The following is an 18,941-nucleotide window of genomic DNA, read 5'->3' on the forward strand; positions in this document are numbered from 1 at the left end:
TTTTGATGAGTTTAATATTTACACACAACAAATAGAAAATGATATTGATTGTTTTGTATTAACTGAGACCAGACAAGTGGCATGTATAGATATTTTTAAATTGGATGGATATAATATCCATTATAACGAGGGTAATTTCAATCAAAATGACGGTGTGATAATATTCATAAAAAATAACCTTGACTACGAGGTGGAAATAGTAGAGGTTAACATTTTTAAATTCTTAAAATTAAAAATTAAACTCAATAACATAATGATACTTATTACAGCAATATACCGTTCGCCTGCAACCTCAGAAAGTGCGTTTGTTGTAGCCTTAGAAAGTTATTTAAATATAATAAAAGCAGAACCAATCACATATAACATTATTGTTGGCGATATTAATATTGACATACTTGCAGACGATGAAATCGCTAATACTTACTTAAATTTACTGTCCGAATATAATTTTCATTCATTAATAAACAAAATAACGAGACCAAATAAATCGGGAGGTAGCTGTATAGATCATATGTTTGTTAAATCCACTAAAGAGTCTATTGAAGATATTTGCTCTCCTTTCATTATTACATCTTTAACTACCGATCACTTCTGTACAATAGGAGAACTAAACATTAACATGAGCATTATTTGTAAAAAAAATATTAATAAATTTAAAAATAGTTACATTAATTATAACACATTAAGAGAAATACTAAGAAAGTATGATTGGAGCGAAATTTTCCTTTTAAGTGACGTACAAGATATTGCAACTAAAATTGTAACAACTCTTCAAAAGAAAATAAAAGAATCTACTTATGAAAAAAAAATAAAACGGAACGAAGTTAAACGGAAAAAATGGATAACGTCTGGCATAATAAAATCAATAGACACAAAAAATAAATTATATAAAAAAATGATCCAAAATCCACATAATGAAATTCTTAAACAAGAATACAAAAATTACAAAAATTTTTTGACAAATTTAATATAAAATACTAAGGCAGAATATTTCAAAAACGTATTTAGTAACAAACCCGATAGTAGAAATACGTGGAAGGTTATTCGTGAACTGACCCAAACTGAGGTAAATTCTGTAGGCGTTAAACAGTTAGTAGAGGGTGACCGGATTATGAACTCTGATTTGGATATCGCTAATACCTTCAATAATTATTTTTCAACTATTGGTGAAAAACTGGCTAACAATATAAAAAAACCGCCATCCAATAATCCGAATAGAATCTCAGTCGCTCAAAGTGCTTTTTTTGATCCAATAACTGAAAGTGAGGTTATAGCGATTATTCAATCCCTAAGTTGAATAAAGCTCCCGGACCTGATTTATTAAAGGCAGAAATATTAAAAGAAGTTTCAGGAGAAATTGTATATCCTTTAACATATTTATTAAATAAAATTATAGAAAATGGAAAATGTCCAACAGAATTTAAAGACGCAAATTTTCAAACCTGTATATAAATCAGGAAATAAGGATTTAAGCCAAAATTACCGCCCAATTTCACTAATCTCAAGCCTTGCAAAAATTATGGAAAAAGCGATTTATGCCTGGTTGCACCAACAGATCTTAAGCTCCAGCTTAGCTAAGCTCTACTTATAGATAAGGCCTCCTTGAGTATCACTTACGTTGCAACATAATTTTATATTCTTACCTTATTATCAATTATATCTATTATTATATTATGATATTCTTATTGTAATATATTATAATTATATTGTATTAATCCTTATGATATTCTCGACTTAAGCTTAAGATTTGTTGGTGCAACCGGGCATAAAACTCGGATGCTAAAATTTTTAGACCTACATAAAATCATATCTAATAATCAATTTGGCTTTGTTTGAAGGCAGAGGTACAGATGATGCAATTGCTTCACTAATGGGTTGCATTTATGATTTAGTTGATAGAGGTAAGCCCACATTATGTGTATTTTTAGACTTGGCTAAAGCTTTCGACACAGTAAGCCATAAGCAACTCTTGGAAACTTTGGCTGATGTAGGTTTCAGAGGCAACGTATTAAGATTTTTTGAAAGTTATCTAGATAATAGGGTACAAAGGGTAAAAATAAATGAAAGTATGAGTGAGAGAAATGTGGTGAAGTACGGTGTTCCGCAAGGAACGATTCTTGGTCCATTGTTGTTTATAATTTATGTTAATAATTTATTGTCAATGAAATTAAAAGGTAAAATTATTAGTTATGCAGATGACACAGCTGTACTGTATACTGCAGATAATTGGGAGAATCTAAAATTATTGGCTGAAGAAGATTTAAAAAATTGTTTTGATTGGTTTGCACACAAACAACTAACTGTTAACTTCACAAAAACTTTCTTTTTGCCTTTTGGATCTTACAAAACAAGTCTGCCTAACTACGAAACACTAATAATATCCAATGAAGGATATAAGGATCAACATATTCTGTCTGCTCATTCTGTAAAGTATTTGGGAATTACAATTGATAGTCATTTAAAATGGAACCTACATATTGCGAATGTGACTAAAAACCTTCGAAGTTTACTCTATAAATTTAAATACTTAAGCAATATTTTAGAACAGCGCCTTTTAAAAAATATGTACTTTGCCTTAGTAGAATCTAGATTATGCTATGGGATTCTTGGGTGGGGCGGGGCGTATGGCAATCATTTGGAACAGCTAAATGTCGTCCAAAGAAAAATTTTAAAATCAATTTATCGCAAGCCCAAGCTTTACTCCACTGAATTATTATACAAGGAAACTAATATTTTTGATATTAGGCAGCTTTATTTTAAAGCGGTTACTGTATATCAATATAAAAATAAACAAACACTACAGTTTCCCTTGCATGAATACTCCACCAGAAACAGGAATAAAGCGATACCCCCTAAAAGTGAAAAAACAATTGGACAGCGTTGTTTCACTTACCTAGGACCTAGGTCCTTTAACGTTTTACCCATAAATGTTCAGAATGTCAAGAATATAAAAGAATTTAAAAATAAATTAAAGAAATATATTATAGATACGCCTCTTTCAGTAATACATGAATTAATTGAAGTTAGAAAATAAAACAAGTGTTTGAATATTGGACTCATAGTTGTTGTACTTAATTGTGTTTTTCTTTTCTCATTTGTTGCTGTTATTTTTTGATAAATACATCGTAGGGATGCTGTATTTTTAAATTTTTTCCAGATTTTGAAATATAATTATTTTCTTTAATTATTTAATTATTCAAAAAACAACTCTTTGCTTTTTCTTTGTTCTCTTATTATTAAGTAATAGATATTATATTATTGTATTGCCTGTGAAAAGATAGTGTGTACCTACTCAGGATATTTTTGTTACATAATGAACCAAATTGACCACTGTACAAGCATTCTGCTTCAAGTGGTATTTTTGTGTTTATTTATAGGGAATTATAATGATTTTAATGTATTACCATTGTATGTATTGTATCTTTTCTCTGAATAAACATTATTTATTTATTATTTATTTACTCGTGATATTTGCCCCAAGTATGCAGTTTTCTTACTTTTAATATAATTAAAAAGCTCCCTATCCTGTAACCCTACGCTTCTTAATACTTCCTCATTTCTGATTCTGTCCGTCCATGATATTCTAAGCATTCAACGCAGGCACCACATTTCAATCAGTTCCCTATTAATTGGCAAGAAGGTATGATAGTGCAGACTTAAATTATTCCTTGTATCGGCATCACTTACCTAACCTAGTTTACTTGTAACCTTTGACCTGATGATGCTCTGCAAATTGTAGAGAGCGAAACCGGTCGTAGGACTAATACAATAAATAATTGCGAGTAAGTCTCTCTTTTGTTTCATTAACATAAATAAGTTTTTTTTTGGCAAAAGGTGATTTTTTAAAGGCACGAAAATAGACGTTTTTAGAGTAGAGCAAATATACAATTTAGAATAACAGTACAAGCATAATATTAAATTAGATTAAAATAACAAAAACGACAAATACAACAGGGCACTTGTACAACAATTCCGAAAAAGTATGGTCGCGGTGTCTTGGATTTTTTGGAAAACTTTACATAACTATATTTCGGAAACGGCTTGAGCTAAAAATTTAAAATTTTGTACTTTTCAAGCTAAACGTCCACTATGAGTACTCTAAATTTTAACAAAATCTAAATAGGTCAGGAAAAAATAAATTCAAAGTGTGTTGATTTGATTCGGAATAGCTCTGATTGCATGTCGGTCCTCAGCACTTATTGTCTGTCGTTCGTGAACGTTTTTGGCCCTATTTTATGTAGATCTATTGCGAAACGGGTTGTTCGAAAATGTAACCGTCCCCAGTGTACACCCATGATGGGAGATCTTCCTGCACCTAGAGTAAATCCATTGTTTCCATTTGCAATCATGGGAGTGGACAATGCAGGTCCGTTCACTCTTAAAACAAGACAAGGTAGAAACCAAGGTACTTAAGCGATACACCTAGAACTGGTCACAGACTTAACTACGTCTTGCTTCCTCGCTGATTTAAGAAGATTTATATCTAGAAGAGGCAAGCCTGTTTAAATGATGTCCGATAATGGCACTAACTTTGTAGGTTGCTTTGTAAATATAATTGCGTTACTTAAAATCTATTTTATAGCTGTTTGAATATGGTAATTTTTGGTAAAAAGTGGACCTACTTTAAGTTTTGCCAAAAAGGCGCCTTGATATTTGACTAAAGTTGAAAAAATTCAAGTTAAAAGTAGATATCAGTAGCTAAAATATGACAGAAAATTATATCTCTCTTATTGATTATGTTCAAAATAAGAGAGCTGAAAGGAACTACAACGTTAACAGGGTTTTAATGTTTCATATGGTTAATGGACCTCTAAATACGAAAGGGGTGCATTAGTCCCTAGGCACAGGCTGCATTAGGGTGAGTTCTATGTATTTTTGGTACAAACACCTCTACAGAAAAATTGTTCCAGATTAAATTTACTATCGAAATATCGCCTTTTACAGTCCAAAATATTTTTTTACAAAAATATATTAAAAAAAAAGCAAAAAAAACACGAAAGAAAGCAATTTTGTTTTTTGCCCCAAACTTTTTTCCATGGGGATATAAGTAGGTATAGGCATTGCTTCGGAAAAAAAAACATATCCTTCTTCTTTAAAATATGACGTTTAGTAGAAGTCCTTGGAATTTATAATTTCCAAAATATGGTTTTTCAACGTTCGACACAGCATTTTTGGGTCATTTTCCTTCTTATTTAGCAAACATTGTTCAGTGACTTTTTTCTACACAGTTTTAGGCACACGCAATTTAGTAGGAAAACAAGTCAATTGCCTTTAAAACAGTCTATTATAGAAGGCTGTATGACTATTTTTAAGCAAGATATGGTTTTTCAAAGTTTTATACTTTTTTGATATGTATGACTATTTTTAAATTTCCCATTATAACTTTTTTTCTTTTACGTTCAGGTATATACATTGCTCAATACAAAGTAAAGCTTATTTTCTTTACATTAAAATGGTGTATTGTAAAAAATTGTATGGCTATTTTTAAAAAAGATATGCTTTTTCAAAGTGTGACATATACACATGCAATATGTGGCACTAAGTTGGAACTACATATATGGAAAACTTCTTTATTATTAATTTTATGAAAATAAAATTTTCTTCATAGAATGCTCTGCATAGCATAAAGCCTAAGATGCAATGATCACATATCAAATTTTATCAATAGTATACGAGGTATGTTAAAAAATATGAATTTCACACAAGACTAAAGTACCTTTATATTCCACAATATGGAGAAGTGTTATTAAAGATTGGCATTTGGAGCGCTAACTCCCTTCAGATCTACATATTCTTGCGAGCAAGCATTCTCTTGCATGGATATAATTAAAAGTAGTTGGAGGGTAAACTAGCTCGCGTCCGCAGAAGAATTCTGCACGTGCCCTCTGGTTAACACTAAATGAGCTAGAACGAACAGGCGGCCAAACTATCTAACGATCTCCTGGCCAATACACAACTGCAAACATGAACGCCCAACCAAGAAATGGTTCTTATGAGAACCAAGCGACTAGAACTCTGGGACCCATTGTCCGGACTTGTCAGATAAATATTGAAGGCATTAGTCGATCCAAAAGCGAAATGCTGTCAAACATACTACTTTCTAACGACATCGACCTGGTAGTCATACAGGAAACCCATGCTGCGAACGAACAACAACTCGCAAGTAGAGGCAAAATTCCAGGCTATGATCTTCTGGGAGCAACCTATCACCATGCTTATGGTACCGCCAACTACGTAAAAAACTCCGTAGAAAACGCTCACCTCATATCTTCCACCATGCAAGATAATATACATTGGACCGTTACCAAAATAGGTGAAATGGAAGTGACAAATGTTTACAAACCCCCAAGTATTACATGGCCAAGCCACGTCATAGACATAAGGCCCCATCCCGCCATCTATTTAGGTGATTTTAACAGCCATCATCAAGAATGGAAATACAGAAATAACGATGAAAACGGGGAGACACTGCTAGACTGGGCAGAGAGTAACTACCTGCATCACGTCTTCGATGCCAAAGACCGGGGCACTTTTAAATCGGCGGCATGGAAACAAGAGTACAATCCAGATTTATGTTGTGTGAGCAAAACCAGAAAAGCTACCCCTTACCAACCAAGAGAAAAGTACTTCATGACTTCCCGCATAGCCAGCACAGGCCGATCATTATTGAGATTGGTATCCAAATCCCACTAGTCACAACCATTCCACGACCACGCTGGAACTTTAACAAAGGTAACTGGCCCGCCTTTACCAACGAACTCGATAAAATCCTACGATGGATTCCACCAACATACAAAAATTATGAAAGGTTTAGAGGGGCAATAATTGCTACAGCAAAGAAACACATTCCCAGGGGCAAACTTCTCCTGAGCCTTGATGTAGCAAGAAGGAAGAAATGGACAAATGAAGTCGAATCGTTAGATTTCAAAAAGTCCAGCCGTAAAGCGTGGTCGCTCCTAAGAAAACTCGGAAGTGACAAACTGGCAACACGACAAATCCACGACTTCAACCCTAATAAAATTGCATCACATATAGTTGCCACCTCCAGAGGAGCATGTGATAAAAAGTTTACCACTACTATAAAAAGGGAGCTTAAACATCTAAAAGCTGCCTGTCCATCAGATACAGAGTACTCCGCACCGTTCACTCCAGAAGAAGTCTCAAACGTCATCAAAGACATTAAACCTAACAAAGCTCCTGGTACAGATGGTATACCTCCCGAATTCCTGATCCATTGTGGGAAATTTGCAAAAACCTGGTTGTCTAAATTCTATACAGATATACTCAAAACAGGTAACCTACCAAACATCTTTAAACAAACAAAAATCATAGCCGTTCTAAAACCTGGAAAACCAACAGACAACCCAGCGAGTTACCGCCCCATCGCTTTACTCAGTTCAGCTTACAAGCTCCTCGAAAGACTGGTCCTAAACAGAATCGGCCCAAAGCTACTTCAAAAAATACCAATTGAACAAGCAGGATTCAGGCCTCAACGAAGCACCACTGACCAAGTGCTCTCTATAACTACCTACATAGAGGCAGGTTACCAAAGAAAACTGAAGACGTCTGTGGCATTCATCGATTTATCGGCTGCATATGACACGGTTTGGAAAGATGGCCTCATCTATAAGCTCCTGAAAATAATCCCCTGCAAAGCAACCGCCCGACTCATAAATACTATGCTGAGCAGTAGAAACTTTCGTGTAACCATGGGAACTACAGTGAGCAAACAGAGAACGCTTAACAACGGCCTCCCCCAGGGCTCCGTACTTGCACCGCTGCTATTTAGTATGTATATAGCTGATATGCCCCCTACCAGATCTAAAAAATTTGGATATGCAGACGACTGGGCACTTGCAACTCAAAACTCCTTAATACAAAACTCCGAGGCAATCCTAACGGAAGATCTGGAACGCCTGGTTAAGTACTTTAAACAATGGAGACTTAAACCTAACCCCAAAAAAACCGAGGTTAGCTGTTTTCACCTGAACAACAATATGGCCCACCCAAAACTTAAAGTGTACATTGATAACCAACTGCTCACGCACAACTATAAACCCAAGTACCTCGGCGTCACCCTGGACAGAACACTCTCCTTTAAGAAACATCTTGAGAACACCGCAGCAAAGCTGAGAACCCGTAACAACATCATACAGAAGCTTTGCGGGACTACATGGGGCTCAACAGCAAGTACACTTCGGTGTTCAGCCCTTGGACTCGTATACTCCGCAGCTGAATACTGCTCCCCTGTTTGGCTGAACAGCGTTCACACAAAAATTATAGATACTCAGCTCAATGTCGCCATGCGTCTCATATCTGGAACGATCATGTCTACACCTGTGGAGTGGCTTCCACTACTGAGCCACATACCTCCACCTAACCTTCGTCGTCAGCATGCTCTGCTTAGAGAATTCCAAAAGCTGCTTAACAACCCGCAGTTACCTATACACACATATGTCGCCGACGCTAACTCACATCGATTGCGCTCCAGAAAACCTCCGACTAGAGATGCAATAAACTTGAGTTCCAACAATTTCCAAATGAACTCCCAGTGGAAGAACATGCAGAGCGACAGACCGAACCTAATAATGAGAAACACACCATGCATCACAGAAACTCCACCAGGTTTTGACCTCCCCCGAAAATCATGGTCAACTCTTAACAGGATAAGAACGGGTCATGGAGTCTGCGCAGATTCCCTTTATAAATGGAAAATGAGAACCTCTGCTGAGTGCGACTGCGGCGCCGAGATACAGACCATCCAGCATATGATTGCCGAATGCCCTCGGAGAAAGTATGATGGAGATCCTCTGGACTTCGCCTCTGCAACACCAGCGTCGATTGAATATATTAATACCTTAGATGTTAAACTATAACATATGTGTGATAATGTTGTGTATCAAATTGCCATACGCTAAATAAAAAATAAATAATTAAAAGTAAACTGAGAAGCCAACTAACAAATGAAAATTTAGAGTCATGTTTGAAACTTAAAACAACAAGTTATGAGGCAGATTTATCGTACCTTTCTAAAACCATGCAAAGCCAACGCTCCCATTGTGATTATTTGCTCAATTGTTTGTCATTGAAGTACAAGTTAGTGTTTTAAGTGAATATTTAGTTGTTTTCATTTTTTTACTTGAATTAATAAAATGTATGAAAATATACCTATATGTGAAAAACACTATATTATGGTAAAGACGGGATTCCGTTGGAAAATTTACGCTAACAAGAGCGGACAAGATACTAGCAAAATGGCAACATTGTTAAGAGTGACCAGGGTGACAATTTAGTGAACAGTAGCGTAGATATCTAATTTCAATTAAATAAAAGTTATTATTTTGCAAACATTTGATTTTAAGTGTAAATTGTAAATGAGACCATCGCATCTCCTCAAATTATGTGGGTATCAGTAAATATTTTATTTTACGAAAAAGTTTAAATAAAAAAAAATCGGTGTTATCAACATCTGTGATATACCTAGGTACATAGTGATAACACTAATCGACTCGACTGAACAGAACTTATTGTAAAATAATAATATCTGTATAAACAATTGTCAATAACATTAATTATCGCATATAATTAAACAGTAAGTATGATCAAATTTATACGTTTTAGTAATACAACTGCACATAAGTAGTAAACTTTCCTGTTTTATCTCTGATAACTTTCATGTTATTGTAATCTTTTGACTAATTGATGGAATTGTTAGTGTCCACGCTTCCAAGCCATGAAGAAAAGTAGAGAACACGTAACACCGAAGCATCCTTAGGCATAGTTCTAACCTTATATCCTAATAACAAAGAAACTTTTTAAGTTTAATGAATGATGCACGTACTATTTCAATACGTGTCATAAGGGGCCGTTCAAATATTATGTAAGGGGAGAGGGTTAAAAATCTTCAAAAATTGCGTTACGTAATATGTGAATGTTCCCTAATTTCTTTGCTTTGTTCCACATTTGATGTTATCCATGTTCCTAATTATTTGTAGTATCCACACTCTCAATTACAGTATCTTCCAATAGTCAATTGGATGTTTGCGTGTGCTGATTTAGTTATGGTCATGCATTTAGTTTTCTTTAAATTAATCTTCAGTCCGTACTCATGGCAGCGTTCACTAAGGCGTTGCATTACGTTCTCTAAATCATTGTCTTAATCCGTTATTATTAAGGCCGGGACACACATATCCGCACCGAACCAGCACCATGTCCGCACCGAGCAGAGACAGCAAGGCTGGCCATGCTGTCTGTGCTCGGTGCAGATATGTGTGTCCCGGCCTTTACTGTATCATCTGCAACACGTAAGTTGTTCCAAAATTCTCCACTGATAGATATACTTTTATCGACCTTTAGATTGTAACTCTTTAGTGACGTATTAGTATAATATAATATTTATGGATAACCGTTGAAGGCCGATATGATTATCCAAAAAGATGATGTGTTTGGTGATATTTTTAGTGACTTTCTTGGGTGTGAATATGTCTTTTTAGTGTACTCCTCTTGGTTTAAAAACAAAGCTTAGTAATACTTTTCAATAGTCTGGTGCTTATCTATTAGTATCTGGATCCCGTGTATGAAAAAAAAGTTGATTAATAGCAAGCTGAAAATTTGTTAATAGCTTAAGGGTGTCTAGTCGGTCAAACTTTGATATATGGGAACACTGGAACAGATGAAGTTTAAATTGTGGAACAGGTTAAAAATTTGGAACGGTCAGACCACGAAAACGGCACATGTATTTTTTCCGACAGAACAGACTTAAACTCTCCGAACAGAGACTAAACTCTCATGCAAAAATCAGACTGCTATTTATCACCAAATAGGCGTTTTAATGAGTGGAACATGTAGAATATGTCAAATGACAGGTGATAAATAGCAGTCTGATTTTTGCATGAGAGTTTAATCTCTGTTTGGAGAGTTTAAGTCTATTCTGTCGGACAAAATAAATGTGCCGTTTTCGTGGTCTGACCGTTCCAAATTTTTAACCTGTTCCACAATTAAAACTGCCCCTATTCCAGTGTTCCCATATATCAAAGTTTATCCGACTAGACACCCTTAAACTATTAACAAATTTTCAGCTTGCTATTAATCAAATTTTTTTCATACGCGGGATCCAGACCTATATAGTTTTGTGTTTAAAATTATTGGCTTTAAGAATTAATCGAAGTATTGTTTGACATCATCATAGAGTTATTGAAAATGTCGCTTACGTTTTATTACACAGCTTTGTAAATTTATTTATTTATTTATTTATATATATTTACGAGCAAAGCTCATTACAATAAAACATTACAGAAGATATGAAGAACTAACAAAATATTACAAATATACGTGAAATACAATAAGATACAATAAACACTACGATAATAAAGCAAGTCAAAAAGTAAAAATAACAGGTAAAGATATATAATCTCAAGTTTAAAATATTCAAGAACATAACACTAGAGGGTGCAACCCTTTAGCGTTTTTAAAAATCGCGAACTATCCGCAAAGAAATCCACACAATTGGAGCAAGCATTTGCCTGTCTAGAAACCCTCGAGATGAAAGAATTTGCAGTGAAGTTAGTTCTGCTGATGGGAGTATGAAACGTAGATCTTGAACGTGTGATTCTGGAGGGAATATGTAAACCTACTTCCTCCAGGAGCTCAGGGCAGTCGTGAATTGAATTTATAATATTATACAACATGTACATGTCCTTCTTTTTCCGTCTGCTTGATAAGGTGTCAATGTTAAGTTCTAGTTCAAGATCCATATAATTCCAGTCTCTACGGTTTGTTTTGAATGCGACGAACCTAAGGAATAGGTGCTGGATCCTTTCAATCTTACAGTTGTATGTCTCATAGGCGGGTGACCAGACGCAAGATGCATATTCCACGATTGGCCTCACCATTGCACAGTACAACAGTTTAAACGATCTCAACTGCTTAAAGTCTTGGGAGCATCTTTTAATAAAACCTAACAGTTGAAGCGATTTTGAGATGATATTGCTTATATGAATATTGAAAGATAGTCCAGAGTCAAGTGTAACTCCAAGATCTTTTATGGATGTGACTGTTGTGATATTTATATCACCTATTTTGTATGTGAAAGAGATAGGACTTTTCGAACGCGTGAATGAAATGTGAAAACATTTGCAGGAGTTGAGAACCATGTCATTGTTGCTGCACCATTCATTCAACCGATTCAAATCGGACTGAAGCCTTAAACAGTCGAGTGGATTCCTAATGTGGCAGTAAAACTTAACATCGTCAGCAAATAAAAGAAATTTCGCATATTGGAAACAGTCTTTTATATCGTTAATAAAAACATTGAACAACAAAGGTCCAAGATGAGATCCCTGCGGTACGCCCGAAGGGACAACTATTTCGTAGGAAAAATAGCTGTAGAGCTTGACGATTTGTTTTCTGTCCAGAAGATATTCCCTAAGCCACAGCAGAAGTGAACCATGTATCCCTAATCGCTGCAATTTTTCTAATAGAATATTGTGATTAACTCTGTCGAAAGCCTTAGAGAAGTCGGTGTACAGGGCGTCCACCTGTAGTCCTTCGTCCAAGGCGTTCAGTAAGAAGTTAGTATATGTCAGCAAATTGAGTTCAGTTGACTTATGGCGCCTGAAACCAAACTGCTGTTCCAAAAGAACACCGTTCAAGGAGGGTGTAAGGAAATCGCAGACAAGTGATTCGAATAGTTTAGGAATAGAGTTTAGGATACTAATAGGTCTATAGTTGGACACAAGACTTTTGTCACCTGTTTTGTGTAAGGGCAATAGGAAACTGGTCTTCCAAACATTTGGAAAGCTTCCACTAGCTAAAGACTTGTTAAAGATGAGAAATAATGGCCGAGCTAAATTAAATGCACAGTACTTGAGCAAGCTTGATGGGATGCCATCAGGTCCCGGGCCTTTAGAAGGATTGAGGTTACACAATTTAGAGTAAATGTCAGAGATGGATAGTTTACATGATGATAGGTTTAAGGGTGAAGAAGTGATGTCTTCGGGGAAATCAACAACAACAGAGGAGTAAACTGATGAAAAGAAATCAGCAAATAAATTCGCAATATCTTTACCAGATGAACTAGTTTTACCGTTGTGAGATAACTCAGAAGGAATTCCATTTGATTTTCTTTTGTTATTGATAAAAGACCAAAACTTATTCAGACCGCCGGGAAGAGAGTTTTCAGTAGACAATGTAAAGTTTAAATAGTCACGCTTGGCAAGTATCTGGGACTGAGATCGGAGCTCTGAGAACTGTTTGTAAAGGTAACTGGTTTTTGGCAGCTTGGACTCTTTAAGTCTCCTGTGTGCTGTCTTCTTTCTAATAATACACGATTTTAGTTCCGAAGAGTACCAGATAGGAAATTTTCTAGAAGAGAATTTTTTAACAGGAACATAGATGTCAATAGCTGAGTACAGAATATCATATAAAATGTTAACCATTTCATCGACTGAACATCCAATCATTAAAGTATCCCAGTTGACACAATCGAGATAGCCTTTAATTAGAGAAAAGTTTGCTGATTTAAAGTCATGATAGTAACCCTCCGGTAAAAGTCCCTCATTATATCTGGTAGTTATGGGTAGTTCAAACACCAGTGGGGGATGATATTGGTCAGGAGAGATTAAAATGTCTGTAGGTTCAACAACGGCGATATCTTTATTTTGGACCAGTATCAAATCTAATAAAGAATTAGAGGTATTTGGGCAAACGTTAATCTGGTATAGATTATGCAGACAGGATAGATTTGAGATAATCTCAATGGATGTTCTTTCGTTAGGAGTAGCAAGGTGATTAAATGTGGCTGATAAACTGAAATTGTCATGGGACCACGATGCATTAGGCAGATTAAAGTCACCCAAAAGGCATAGTTGGGATGGATTGAAATTGTTGACTGTGTTGTCAACATTGTCATTGAAGTGAATGGAAAATATGCAGTGCCGAGAATAATGGTTTCGTTACCATTGATAATGGCTACAAACAGTTGCTCGATATCAAGTGAAGATGGCAAATGCTTACTATTCAATTGCTTGGATACGGCAATAAGAACGCCTCCTCCTCTAGAATAGGCACTGGTTGAAGATGACCTATCACTTCTGTAGACATTAAAGTCCGCTAGGTTCAGCTCGGCGTCGGTAATTCCCTCAGTTAGCCAGGTCTCCGTAAACACCAAAACATTATAAAAGCATCCTTGAGTATTTTCCAATAACTTGCCAAGCTTTGTCCGAAGGCCACGTACATTTTGGTAATAAACACTGATTTTGTGGTCATTGGGAGGAACAGTATTGAGTTTTAGATTTTTCAGTTTTTTGAAGCTATAGACGGCACTCCATTCAAGTATTTGATCCTTAGATCAGTTTCGCCATTATCGATTCTGGTCTTCAGCTCGTTCTTAATTTTGAGTTCGTGTTCCCTTTGTAGTTTAGTTAAATCGCTCGATATGAAGATCTTGCTACCTTTTAATTTGGATCTACCCTTGAGTGCCATTTGAACATCATAGCTGCTTGGAACCGTGATTTTTAAAGCCCTACAGCCAAATTTATTCCTTTTGCCAAATCTGGTGGCGGAGCGAATAGGAATAGGTTCATGGTGAAGTTTTTTGAGAATTTCTGTGGCAGCCTCCATGTCATTGTTGGATTCGGTAACATTAAAAAGTAGGATATTGGTTGATCGCCTGGATCGTTCTTGGAGTTCAGAAACCAATGAATCCTCGGAAACTTTGCTGTTACTACTTGAGGCAGGAACATCAGTATTCAGTCCATTTACGGTCAGATCCTCTATTGCACTCTTTAAGTTGATAATATCCTCCTTAAGGGCATCGATGTCTGAAGTAATCACGTTATTTCTAACAGCAGTTTCGGCGCTATCATTATGGCATATTTCCAATTTTAAAATACGTTGTTCTAGTTTCAAGAATTGATCTTTGTTGTCTCTCTGATTTTTTTGAATCTCCAGTTCCAAATTACTCATTCTCTTTATCAAATCTGTTAAATTGACAATGTTTATAGCACAGTCAGGGCAATAAAACGGCACAATTCTATTTACCATTATCACTGCTCGGATTTCAGTAGCTGATATAGATGAACAATTTTTACAAATTACTCGCTTACAGATGTCACATGGATACCCAAATAGGTCATTCCTTGATTCCTTAAAGATGCATGATGTCTTGCATTTATAACAGGATCCACCTGCCATACTTGAAAACAATAATGAAAGTTCCGAAATTGTTAAAATTTCACTGGACTATTAACAAAACGATTGTTGGAGCTAATTAATTTACCATTAGCTTTATCGGCCACAGTTCTAGATGTTAATTGCTTTCTGATAATAAAAAACAGAACCTGATAACAAAAACAGAACCTCTTATGTAGAATCCAAAATAATTGCGCCGATTTCTCGAAATACAATTGCACTGCCTTCACAAAATCACTTACAACTGAAACTGTAGGTTTTTAGCCACATGTAGGTATGAAATACAGCTAATAATTCACTGTTATTACTACTTAATTTCAACAAAAAGCAGGACAATACTATAGTTACTCTTCACATCGTTAAATATCAATCAATTCTCCAATAAATCTTCCAATTGATTAGAGGGTTCCAGTGGCTCTTCAGCTGCAGAATTATTATTGCACCACAGACGCCACATTTGGAAAGTGTCTTCATAAAATGTTAAAAGAAATTTAGAAAGAACACTGATGAAGTCACAATTAAATTCACTTGCAGTGCACTATTTGAATTTAACTCAGTTTCTTGTTTCGCACAATCTGCTTCGCTGCCGCAATTTAAAAACAAAATAATATACTTAACCACGTGCACACCACTGGACGGCTGTGGTCGGTCGAAAGATGACACTTTCTGATAAGCTATTCTTTGGCATGGCCTCGCTCAGCCAAATATTGTTATATCTTGAGTGAAGGGTGAGTAGTCCTTCTGATAAAAGATAACGCATTATGATTGGTCATAACAGCAATATCCGATTTTTGAGTGGCTCTTTGTCCACGTGGACTGATCAACAGTTCGATGAAAACTTAACTGGGTGATTGCCCATATGCCCATATTTTAAAATAGCATACCTGGAACATCTGAATGTACTTGAACTTTTATATTTTACACATCTTAGTCATTGATAGTTTTGCAGTTAATAACTACTCCTGGTAGGGTACTTTTGCTTTCATTTTTATGACTTGCTTTTATTACAGATGCATTATATTTTTACACAGTCTCACGGAAATACGAGGCGACCATACATATGAATACAGTGGAACCTCGATTATCAGTCTCTCTACTAACCTTCACCTCTGTTAACCTTCAGGGTCCATACATAAGTTATATTGACTACATAAGTAAAAATTTAGTCATCAATTCATTTTGTTTGAGCATTGCGATAAGCCAAACGAAATTTGTTGAAATGTACACATGTGCAGTTATGCCACCACCGCATTTTTTATGTAAATAATTTTTTTTCTAATTGAGGGCTCTGGATTAAAGTTCAATTTAAATAGGTAATGATAAATGATACTGTGCTTTTAGAGTTCTATTTTTAGAATTGCAAGCCGAAAATAAAGACGCACAGCACAATAATTATTACAGTCAATATCTGTGTGTCACCATAATTCAGTTTGATTCAAGTATATAAATAAAATTTGAGAGCTATACTGCCCTGCTTAGTAAAAACGTCCGATCTACAGTTTTCGTTTTTTCGTGATAAGGATATAAATCTACTACTATTAGACTTAAGTATTTTCTATGGGAAATAAGCCACAATTTTATTAAAAAAATGAATTTATTAACGTTTCGAAGCCCAAATCGGGTTTTGTTGTCAAAATACAAAATACTACTATTATTTCGTATTTTGTATTTTGACAACGAAACCCGATTTGGGCTTCGAAATGTTAATAAATTCATTTTTTTAATAAAATTGTGGCTTATTTCCCATAGAAAATACTTAATTATAAAAATGCCACAAGAAAATAGCTTCAGAACAATATTATTAGATATTTAGTATCTTATTGCTTAGTCAGAAAGTCCTTTTCTGCCATCTCAAATTGTACAAAAGCATATCACGAACCTTATCACGAAAAAACGAAAATTGTAGATAAAAAGTTTTTACTAAGCAGGGCAGTATACTATGAATTTTTATTATTTTTTTAATCTATTATCTTATTTAATCTTTTAATTTATCTCTTGGTCTGGTGCCCTGACGGATAATCGAAGTTCCACTGTAAATAGGATTAATTTCTTTTATTAAAGGACTTTATTTATGCTTGTACTATTTATTGTTGACAAAAAAAATTTTGTGGCTCTTTAAAAACTTTGAAATTTTGTAAATTGTAATTTTTGACTCTTTCGACTCAAAAGGTTGACAACCCTTGCTCTAGTCTAAAGTGGGTTTAACAGAAAACACATAAAAATTAACGTTGAGTAGCCAATATAATGAATGAATGATTAACTAGCTGACAAAGAAATCATTGATTATGTTTCAGAGTCCTAGAAAACCAATCCATATACTCCTACTCTTGTGGTTTACTTACCGTTTGGAATTGTTTGTCTTTCTTTAAATGACGACAGTTTATGTTGCTCTTGTTTTATTTCAGTCTTGATGGCAAGTTCATTTAAGGTTACATAATCACATGTATCCTGTGTATGTTCCTTTTGGGATTCTTCCTTAATTTCAATTTTACAAATATCCGAAGGACCATCATCAATAGCATTACAATATATTTCTACTGGACACGTCTCATCACTAACTTCTTGTTTTACTTCCATTTGTTTAAACTTTAAACTTTGATTTTATTTGTGAAAAATAATTTAATGTGCCTATAAATGAAAAATAAAACGAAAACTTAAATACTTATACGTCACTGTCACTGTCAAACCAAACATCCTAGCATAGTATAGGGCATTCGAACATGCTGTCAAACTGACAGTCGGGAGGCAAAGATTGACCATATGCGTAGACTCGGCATACTCACCAAAAAAGCGTAACGCGGAAACAGTCGATCGGTGGTCTATCTAAACCAAGCGATACCTCGCATGTGACTGACAAAGATGGCTAGACCACTCAATCACATGTCGACGTATGCATTGAGTGGCATATCCCTAGCCAAGTCTATCCTTAATATGTCTCTGTCGTCAACACGTTGAAGTTTAGCCTAAATTGACATTTGACGTTCACCGAAAAATCTTAAACAGTTTCAAACATTGATATAAAAACACCCAGGATAGAATTTATGAGCAAAATTCTGGCGTCCAAAGTAGCTGATAAAAACATAGAGGTATATATTAACATAGAGGGAGCCTACCTTCCGCGCTTCCTGACGACAAGATCTCATGGACTGGTTTGCTGCATCTCTTTCTAACACATTGTATCGAAAATCTATGATGACATTCAGTGTGAATATAAGCACGGAAGAGGAGGACAACTGTAGTAGCTTTACTATGCGTAAGAGTGAAACAGCACTAATCCAAATAAAAAAGATGGTGTCGTCACTTCGCTCTGAATGACACTCTCTCTATGCTAATAGGGCTTTTCATTCACAGTCATTTGTTTCGAGCTTCTGTCATCTGTCACATAATATTAATATATCTACGTCATACGTTATTGGTATATACAAATGATACAAACCCAAGACGTAGGGCGTAGATATATTAATATTATGTGACACATGACAGAAGCTCGAAACAAATGACAATCGATGAAAAGCCCTATATATAACTCTATGGATAAAAAGTAGCTAATAACTTGACATAACAATGGCCGACTCTTGGTTTCCGGAATAATTTCTTGATTTACCAACAGGAATGCATTAAATTATTGACTTAATATTTCCGTAATACATAATGTTACCTGTTTTACAATGTGTTTTACATTAAAATATGTCACCAAATAAAATATTTATTATTTATTAACCACAAAAACACCTGTCAACGCCAACTTCACG

At 35.2% G+C, this 18,941-nt stretch overlaps 1 protein-coding gene across 1 annotated transcript in view; it reads right to left on the bottom strand.

Annotated features, from left to right (window-relative positions):
- Positions 1 to 17,974, bottom strand: part of LOC126879026 (zinc finger protein 260-like) — a 53,422-nt gene extending 35,448 nt beyond the window's left edge. Inside the window, exon 1 of the mRNA XM_050641908.1 lies at positions 17,532 to 17,974. Within this exon, the coding sequence (XP_050497865.1) occupies positions 17,532 to 17,766 (235 nt within the window). The 5' untranslated portion in view covers positions 17,767 to 17,974. The remainder of the gene's footprint in view (positions 1 to 17,531) is intronic.
- Between the last annotated feature and the right edge of the window lie 967 nt (positions 17,975 to 18,941).

The sequence above is a fragment of the Diabrotica virgifera genome, chromosome 1, assembly GCF_917563875.1.
Source record: "Diabrotica virgifera virgifera chromosome 1, PGI_DIABVI_V3a".
NCBI classification, from domain to species: Eukaryota; Metazoa; Arthropoda; class Insecta; order Coleoptera; family Chrysomelidae; genus Diabrotica; species Diabrotica virgifera.